Raw genomic sequence first — 9,599 nt, forward strand, 5'->3', positions numbered from 1 at the left:
TCCCTTCCCCCTCTCTCCACGTTCTCAAGGCAGGCCTCTACTTCTCTACTCTCTCCCTCTCTCTGCCTTTTTCTGCCTCTACTACCCTTTTAATTGCCCTCCTCATGCCCTGAATAAACTCTATTCTGTACTACAGAATAGTATAGAATGCTATACTATTCTATAGTGGCTGGTCCCTCAGGGGGAAGGGATGCCTCAGTATGGGCCCGCTGAGACATCCCCTTCCCCATACCTCACCACACCCCCATAGAACATATTCCCTTCTCTATCTTTTTATAAACACATCAAGTATTTCCCTAGTTTTTACTTAATGTGTCTTAGGGTTTTCCCACCTCAGTACATTTAGGTCTGCCCATATCAGCTGGCGTAGAACTCCATCGTATAGCTATTTGCTATTCATAGAAACATGTCACTACCATTGGCATTCAGTTTTATGTTGGTGCTGCAGATAAAGCTGCAGTGTAGATCCCAAAAATGTGTGTACATGCTCCGTGTTTGGTTCTGCTCTCGGTCCCAGAGCTGATTTACCCAGGACTGCATACCCAAGAGAACCACAGAAAATAAAGTAGGGACCTAGTAAAAGCTGCAGCTAGAGTCAGACACACCCTGGCCTGTCTGGTATGGAACGGTTTAGTCTTCTTCCTCTTCTTCTTCTTCTTCTTCTTCTTCTTCTTCTTCTTCTTCTTCTTCTTCTTCTTCTTCTTCTTCTTCTTCTTCTTCTCATTTTTTTTGTGTCCCTCCCTTCTCCCTCTTGCTCCGGCCCCACTTGCTCTGGCCCTAACTAGCTCCAGGCCCATTCTCTCCAGCCCATAGGTTTTTTTTTTTTTTTTTTTTTAATTTGTTTCTCATTACAGATGGTTGTGAGCCACAATGTGGTTGCTGGGATTTGAACTCATGACCTCCAGAAGAGCAATCAGTGCTCAACGGTTTTCTTTCCCTTTCAGTCACCCCCTTAAGCTCATTCGAGATTTCCTAAAATATCTAGTTTTATGTATATAAGTGTTTTGCCTGCTCTCATGTATGTGCACTTACATGCATGCACAGTACCCACAGATGTCAGAATAAGGTGTCAAATCACAGGAGTCATGGATGATGGTAGACCACACCATATGGGTGCTGGGAATCAAACCTCGGTCATCTCTAAGAGCAACAGGTGCTCTTAACTGCTGAGCTATCTCTCTAGTCCCCATCACTTACACATTTTATTGGTGAACCTTTTAAGGCTCTCACAGCTAAAATGTTAAGTGAAGAAAATATTATGCGATTTACATGTGTCCTGGGATAAAAGTTATAGGCCAACACCATGTGGCTAGTGATTTGGTTCCTATTGCTGTGATAAAGACCATGAGCAAAAGGAACCTGGGGAGGAAAGGGTTTTTTTGGCGCACATATCCAGATCACAGTCCATCACTGAAGCTCAAGCAAGGCAGAAACCTGAAGGCAGGAACTGAAGAAAACAAAAAGCTTGCTTGCTTTTAAAGACTGATTTATTTACTTACTTTATGTATATGAGTACACTGTAGCTGTACAGATGGTTGTGAGCCGTCATGTTGTTGGGAATTGAATTCAGTACCTCTGCCCACTCCAGTCAACTCTACTCACTCCAGCCCAAAGATTTATTTATTATTATATCTAAGTACACTGTAGCTGTCTTCAGACACCCCAGAAGAGGGCATCAGATCTCATTATGGATGGTTGTGAGCCACCATGTGGTTACTGGGATTTGAACTCAGGACCTTCGGAAGAGCGGTCAGTGGCCTTATCCTCGGAGCCACCTCTCCAGCCCCAAAGTTCTGCTTTCTTACACAATCCAGGGCCACTGGCCCAGTAATGGCACCTCCAAAAGTGGGCTGCCCCCTCCCACATCAGTCATTATCAAGAAAATGCCACACAGCCCTGCTTACAACCCTAATTACATTACGGGCTGGCCTCATGGAGGCCTTTTCTCAAGCACTTCCCTCTTCCTGGAGGACTTGTATCAACTTGACGAAAAACAAACCAGCATAAAGTCCTACCTTGTGCAGGTAATTACAGTTGTTGGGAGTTTGAGAGTGCAATGACCATGTCACACCTGTCCTCTCATCTCAACTGTCCCTGTCCCTTCTTCTAGCTCTTACATTCTTTCCATAATTTCTATGCTGTTCCCCGTTGAGCTTTGGAGTGGATGATACAAATGGTCCATTTAAATCCGAATATTAAAACGGTCACTTAGTCCTAATACATTGACCAATCCCGTCTCTGCAGTCCCTGCTGCCTGCCCTCCCTTCACACCCACCTTAAATGTATATTAAAAACTGTTTCTTGATAAACTCAGAGTTTGCTCCCTAAAAAAATGAAAACAAAATGGAAGAAAAAAAGAGAACACTTGCATCAGAGTGTGACTTGAGCTCTTTGCTCTAACCCTGTGCAAAATGGAAGTTAAAGATAACCCTTGATTGACGCTGCTGTGTGCCGTGGGGTGTTTGCTTCTGTTGGGGCAGCCCTGTCTAGCTCACTGGCTGACAGCTTTGTCCGGTTTTCTAGAGACTGACTTGTTATTTCAGGTGAATGGCTCGGGAGCTATAGCCAGCAATGAGTTGGGAGAAAGTGCCTGGGAATCCCATGGGCTTGTTTACTCTTCCCTGTTGCTTGCTCTCCCTGGGCACTTACCTCCAGGGCCATGGAATGTTCCTGTACGTCCTGAACATTGCTACCCTGGAGACTGGGAGTCCTGAGGTTCTGTTGCTCTGACAACTCACTGCCCCATAGCCTTGTGCATCAGCACTGCCAAGGTTCTGGAAGAAAGAGGCCTGAAATTATTGGAGCCGCACGTGCTCAACTATGACCAGTCTTTCTGTGTTCAGGGATGTACCCACAGCCCAGAAGCTAGAAGGCAGCTTACTAAAGATCTACAGGCAAGATGGCTATCCTAGCAAGTTGTTCCTGGCCTACAAAGGTAGGAGCCAGTCATTTCGGGGTTTAAGATTGTCTACCTTTCAACTGGCTGTATGTGGGCAGTGTCCCTAGTGGAGGGTTGAAGAATAACTCATGTCTCTGCTGCTGGAAAGGCTTTCATTTATTAAGGGAACTGCCCAGAGCAGAGATCAGTGAATAGCCCAAGTCACCTCATGCCCTGTCTGGGGACTTTTGGGAGGAATCAAGTTTTCTTCCTTCTCACCCCCTCCTTTTTTTTTCATCCCCTCTAGTTCCTCCCAGTTCTCTATGGTGTTCCTTTGTTTTGTTTACAGTCCCATGTAAATTAGACTAGCCTTGAACTCACAAAATAGCTGCAAATGATCTTGGGTAGATTCTGGTCCTGCCTCTACCTCCCAAGGACTGGAGGCACCAACATACCTTGCTTCTCTCTCCTTCTTTCATAGGTTTCTGTTTGTGTGTTTGTTTTGTTTTGTTTGAGTTTGTTTTTTTTTTAATTGTAGGTATGTGTATGAGAGAAAGAGAGTATACGTGTGTACATTCATGCAAGGGTTTGAGACAGTAGCCAGGAGGCCTTGATTTCTCTCCAGAGCTGGATTTACACATGGTTTTGAGCTGCCTGATGAAAATGCTGAGAATGGAAAATGCTGAGTTCTCTCCAAGAGCAGTGTGTGCTCTTAACCACTGGACCACCACACACACACACCGGCTTGCATAGTCTTCCTGAAGCCCCTGCACCCAATTCCCTATCAAATAAACCAGGCATGGCGCATGCCTGAACTCTCAGCCACTGAGAGGTGGATGATCAGATGTTCAAGGGTGCTCTCAGCTACATAGCAAGTTCAAGGCCAGCCAGGGGTGCTTGATTCTAGAGGGCCAGAGAAGGTGACAAAGAAGAGACATGCAGAGAGAGACAAACAGACAGAGACAGAGACCTTCATATATGGAAATCAGGCCTTGACATCATGAAATGCCTGATTCATTTTGTATGTAAATCCTAACCTTTAAAATTCAAACGAGGGCTGGAGAGATGGCTCAGCGGGTAAGAGCACTGACTGCTCTTCCAAAGGTCCTGAGTTCAAATCCCAGCAACCACATGGTGGTTCACAACCACCTGTAATGAGATCTGGCGCCCTCTTCTGGTGCTTCTGAAGACAGCTACAGTGTACTTGCTTATAAAACTGGACTGGAGCGAGTCAGGGACTGAGAAAGTAGGGCCAACTGGAGCGAGCAGAGGTCCTAAATTCAATTCCCAACAACCACATGAAGGCTCACAACCATCTGTACAGCTACAGTGTACTCATATACATAAAGTTAAAAAAAAAAATCAAACGAAACAGTTTCCGCTGGCTTTGTTGTTGTTTTGTTTTGTTTATGGGGTTTTTTGGTTTTTTTTGTTTTTGTTTTTGTTTGTTTTGTTTTGTTTTGTTTTGTTTTTATCTTGCTTACATCTCTGGATAAACCTGAAACTCAGTCTGTACCAGGCTTGCCTAAAACTGCTCCTCCTGCCTCCACCTCACCCCCACCCAGTGCAGGGGTGACAAGTATGGGCCTTGACTTAGCTGTGGGTTTTGTTGGTGGTTGTGTTGTTTTGTTTCGAAACACAGTCACTAACAGCTCCCTGTCTTCTGAAAAGAATGAATCAGCAAAGAGGGGAGGGGGAAAAAAAAGTCAACTTTCACGGGCTGCTTTAGAAAATCACCAAGAAACACAGGCCAAACTTGTGGTTTGTGGGCTGCCCCAGGCGGGGTATACAGAGCTCCCTTTGAAGTTTCTCCACAGTCTGCATGACCGAAGAAGGCCATCCCTGGGTTTCTCTTGTGGTGCACAAGACCCGCCTGCAGATTGCAGAGGACCCCTCTCTGAACTATGAGTACCTGCCCCTGGTGGGCCTGAAATCATTCATCCAGTCCTCTCTGGAACTGCTCTTTGGAAAGCACAGCCAAGCCATTGCAGAGAAAAGGGTGAGACACAGAGAGATAGAGACAGGGTTTCGTGACCTTAAAGCCCACAAGGGACCATGCAGGGGCCTCCACCTTGACAGAGGCAATTCCCGAGACTCTGAAAGCCTTTTGTACTGAGGGGCAAAGCTGGGATCTAAACTCAAGTCCTCGTTCTGTCACTAAGTTGCATCCACTCATGCACGCTGCTGATTTGGAAACTATAAATAGAGCATTTCAGTATAAAAGGGGGGGGGGGGAGAAGAGGACTGGCTGGAATGGTCCAAATGTATAAGACCCTCAGTTCAACCCCAGCACCAAAAATAAGAAAATTCTAGTCTGGGGTGTGCTGCTTCTTTCAAACATTCTCTCCCCGTGTTGCTTGCTGACAGGTTGGGGGTGTGCACATCGTTGGTGAGAGTGGAGCCTTCCAGCTTGGGGCTCAGTTCCTCAAGACGTGGCGTAAGAATGTGAAAATCGTTTGTATCGTCTCATGTCAAAAAGGTAAGTGTTACCCAGGCCAAGGACAGGAGAAGATCCCACACCCTGTTGTTCCCAATTCCTGTCCCACGCATAATCTCTACTCCTACCCTCATTTTCTACCAAGAGAAAAATGGTGGCTATTCGAAGCTACGTCCAACCTTTTCTTGTTATTGTCTTTCTGTCTGTCAATAATCCCCTCCCCACTCTCTGGTATCCCTGCCTCCGTTGCTCCACTTTTACGGACCCCAGCTGGTGGGGGTCTGTGTCCCCACAGAACAGTGTGGACTCATCTTCCAGGACATGGGCTTTATAGTTTATGAGTACTCTATCTGGAACGCCAGTGATCTCTGCTCAGACCCCAGCATGTTCGTGGAAGTACTCCAGGTAGACCCTTCATAACCCCTTACTCAGAATCTCCTCCCAGACCTGATTTATGACCTCATCTCCCTCCCCCCCCCCCCCGCCTGCCCCCACTCAGGACCCCTGCTGGGTTTAGATTTGTCAGGCTTTTTAGTGAGAACAAACCCAAGAGATTGTCTCCACTCTAAATGCCCGGTGTTACCTCTGCATGGTAGCGGTGGGTACCTTGCTAAGACGACTAATGTCTTCCTGCAGCATATTCCGGTCGGCAGCATCCTTGTGATTGGGAACATCACTGATTGCAAGTTCACACAGAATCAGTGGACGAAACTGATGTCTGTCATTAAGGTGAACACAGCTTCTGGCCACCGGCCCCCTCTTTCCCCATCTGCTTCACCCCCATGGGCCTCAGCCTTTTTCATCTCTCCCTTCTCTTTCAGAGCAAGCAGATATTCCCATTCTTTGACATTCCCTGTCAAGGTTTATCCACTGGTGACCTCGAGGAAGATAGCAAAATCTTACAGTACTTTGTGTCCCTGGGCTTGGAGTTCTTCTGCAGCCAATCTCTGTCCAAGAATTTTGGCATTTATGGTATGTTATGGGCAGAAGGACGGGAGAAATAGGGAGCAGAATTGAAGCCATATTTATCATGCAAGCAATGTTTGGTTTGTTTTTAGTAAGCTTACAAAACAATGGGTTTCTTATAATGTTCTCTGTTCTCTCTCTCTCTCTCACTCGCTCTCTCTCTCTCTCTCTCTCTCTCTCTCTCTCTCCATCCCCTCTTACCTCTTACACAGACACACACACACATACACACCCCGGACACTGTACTTCCTCATATTTTTCCCTGTTGCCTTCCCATATCCCTCCTCCAAAAGATAAATATTTTTGACATCACTTACCCTCTGTAAGGAGCCTAGTACTCCAGAGAAATCACACAGGAGGCAGTAAAGAACAGCAGTGGGCCGGGCGTGGTGGCGCACGCACTCGGGAGGCAGAGGCAGGCGGATTTCTGAGTTCGAGGCCAGCCTGGTCTACAAAGTGAGCTCCAGGACAGCCAGGGCTATACAGAGAAACCCTGTCTCGTAAAAACAAAAAAAAAAAAAAAAAAAGAACAGCAGTGAACTAGGAGTTAGTTGGTCTCTGTGACTAAACCCAGTTACTTACCCACACCTGTCCTACTTAAAATTCCACCCTCTCCAGCCTCTGCCCCTTGGCCGAACGCCGCCGAAGAGGAGATACTTGACCTTCTTTAAGCCCTTCCTCCCTTCCACACACCCTTGCCTATGGATACTCTTTCTACAAGAGGAGGTCCAGATAACTTTTGGGGCCAAATACCACCTTCCGAGGGCTGAGCTGGTGGCTCCGTAGTTTAACCCTTTCTCTTCAAGGTCAGAGGGAAGGGTGTAAGTGAGATTCTGCACAGGAGGAGACTGAGGGCCAGGCTGTCTTCTTCATGCTGCAGATGAAGGAGTGGGGATCCTAGTCGTGGCTGCCCTCAACAACCAGCACCTGCTGTGTGTCCTCTCCCAGCTGATGGATTATGTCCAGGCCCTGTGGGGAAACCCTCCTGCCACGGGCGCTCGGATAATCACCTCCATCCTCTGCAACCCCGCTCTGTTTGGAGAATGGTAAAGGGAGAGAGGGTCTGGGTGGGAATGGGTGGCAAGGGCGTGTAATTATTAGGAATGGGATTTCTTATAGTCCCCAATGACCTAACTCTCTCAGACATCCAATAGTGAGTCAGCCTTTAACACACAGGCCTTTCAGAGATGTTTAAGACCCAAAGGGCGGCAGAATCAAACCTCCTTCCCACCCCAGGCACCACAGAAACCAGGTTCCGGCCCTGTGTTTCCTGACACGGGTCCTGTTGTGGAAAGATGGGAAGGCGGGGGAGACAAGCTGGAAGGCAAGTAGGCCTTTGCAGTCCAGTTTCCTGCTCTTTCCTTGGTAGGAAGCAGAGTCTCAAGGGTGTGGTGGAGAACATGATGCTGATCAAGGAGAAAGTGAAGGAGAAGCTCCGGCTCCTAGGGACCCCTGGGTCGTGGGATCACATCACCCGACAGAGCGGGACCCATGGTTATCTGGGACTCAACTGTAAGTTTCAGAACGGGGAGACTCTCCCCTTCCTGACCTCAGCTCTGTGTCTTCACACTGAGCTGCATGGAGTAGTTGAGCAGCCCCCAGCTTTGCTGCAGGATTTCCTCTTGACATCCTTGTAGAAGTGGGGCCGCTTTCAGAGACCTTTATAGGATCCCTCCCCCCATATGCTGACATTTCTTATCCTATGTATTTCTTCCCCCATGGTCTTGAGAGGAATTCTGAGTTCTGTGACTGTCACAGATCAACAGGTGGAGTTTCTGGTCAAGAAGAAACATATCTACTTGCCCAAGACTAGCCGGATCAACTTCACCTGCATCAATGCCAGGAATATAGACTACATCACTCAGAGCATCCATGAGGCCGTGATGCTAACAGAGGGCTGAGAGGGTGTCTTCTCAAAACTGCTCCTGACTGGAACGAAAGCTTTACGTTGTCTTTGAAAATAAAAATCCTGGAGGAACTATTCATTGCTATGTTCTCCTTTTCTGTGCAATGTGCTGGCCTCAGTAGGTCAGGGGACTTCAGTGCAACTCATGCTGAGCATACATAGAGCCCTAAATTCCAACCCCAGGAGATTGGGGTTCGATGGAGGGGAGCGTAAGAACAATTACCTTCACAGGACATGGTTTAGTTCCTAGCCAAGTGGCTAGTAACTAAGCAAACAGAAGTTGGTAGATATTTAGTGGTGCGTGTGTGTGCAGTTGAAACATTCATCTGCTGTTTCTTCTAAAAACAGGAGCTACGTTGTGCTGGAGTCGTTCCCTAATATGTCAGTCATGCTTGAGAGATCAAAAAGTTGGCCTAAAATTCATGTGTAAACACACCTAAAATTACTTTGCCAGAATAAATTAGAAAGAGATCAAAGTTAAAGTGCTGTCTTAGTTACTGCTCTATGGCTGTGAAGAGACACCAGGACCAAGGCAACTTATAAAAGAAAGCATTTAATTGGGGGCCTGCTTACAGTTTCAGAGGCTGAGCCCATGGCCATCATGGAGGGGAGCACGGCAGCAGGCAGGCAGGCAGGCATGGGGCTGGAGCAGTAGCTGAGAGCTTACATCCTGATCCACAGACAAGAGAAAAAGACAGAGAAAGAGGGGCTGGCATGGCAAAGCCCATGCCCAGTGACACACCTCCAACAAGACCATCTGCTCTGATCCTTCCTAAATAGTCCACCAACTGAGAACCAAATCATTAACTCTGGGAGATATTCTCACTCAGATCCCAATGCAAATCACAATGGCCAATGCTACCTAACTCCAAGTGCTATAAGTGACAATAATCAACGTCTTGTGAAAAACAATGAAACAGAACAGTGTCCAAAAATAATCATTTCAGTTTATGAATAACAGACTTCTTACATAGATACAGGAACAATACAACGGATTATGCTACAAAAATCAGATTTGAAGGGATCAAGGGAAGGCAAAGAGCTAAAGAGGACTCTTGCAAATGGAATGGGGATGTAGCAGAGAGAGGCTCCCTGGAGCTACAGTTACACATGATCATACGCCACACAAAGTGGGTGCTGGGAACTCAGCTGGGGCCCTCTGCAAGAGCAGCACATGAGAATAACTGCTGAGTCAGCTCTTTGGACTGCTGAGTCAGCTCTTTGGATCCCAGAGGGTTGGGGTTTTTGTTTTTGTTTTGTTTATTGTTTATTGTTTTTTTGAAGTCATTATTAAAAGAAAGGAAAAGCCAAAGAATACAAGGAATATTTGCAAATTAGATACTTGATAATGGCCTTGTATTCAGAATATGTTATCTTTTTTTTGTTTGTTTTGTTTTGTTTTCGAGACAGGG

At 46.7% G+C, this 9,599-nt stretch overlaps 1 protein-coding gene across 1 annotated transcript; it reads left to right on the forward strand.

Annotated features, from left to right (window-relative positions):
* The first annotated feature begins 2,766 nt into the window (after nt 1-2,766).
* Nucleotides 2,767-8,250, forward strand: Got1l1 (glutamic-oxaloacetic transaminase 1 like 1). The gene is made up of 9 exons (XM_021170709.2): nt 2,767-2,935; nt 4,696-4,877; nt 5,246-5,357; nt 5,611-5,720; nt 5,952-6,044; nt 6,137-6,287; nt 7,162-7,327; nt 7,651-7,793; nt 8,040-8,250. The coding sequence occupies exons 1-9, from the start codon at nt 2,821-2,823 to the stop codon at nt 8,180-8,182; spliced, it is 1,215 nt and encodes a 404-aa protein (XP_021026368.1). The 5' UTR covers nt 2,767-2,820; the 3' UTR covers nt 8,183-8,250.
* Nucleotides 8,251-9,599: the final 1,349 nt, after the last annotated feature.

This window comes from Mus caroli, unplaced genomic scaffold (genome assembly GCF_978045245.1).
Source record: "Mus caroli unplaced genomic scaffold, Mus_caroli_1 scaffold_10, whole genome shotgun sequence".
NCBI lineage: Eukaryota > Metazoa > Chordata > Mammalia > Rodentia > Muridae > Mus > Mus caroli.

What these genes read in the sequence shown, in the direction of transcription:
- Got1l1 (XM_021170709.2), top strand. Translation starts at nt 2,821, where the DNA reads ATGACCAGTCTTTCTGTGTTCAGGGATGTACCCACAGCCCAGAAGCTA. An exon ending in TATCGTCTCATGTCAAAAAG is followed by an intron (nt 5,358 to 5,610) that starts GTAAGTGTTACC and finishes GTGTCCCCACAG; the next exon opens with AACAGTGTGGACTCATCTTC. An exon ending in AACTGATGTCTGTCATTAAG is followed by an intron (nt 6,045 to 6,136) that starts GTGAACACAGCT and finishes CTTCTCTTTCAG; the next exon opens with AGCAAGCAGATATTCCCATT.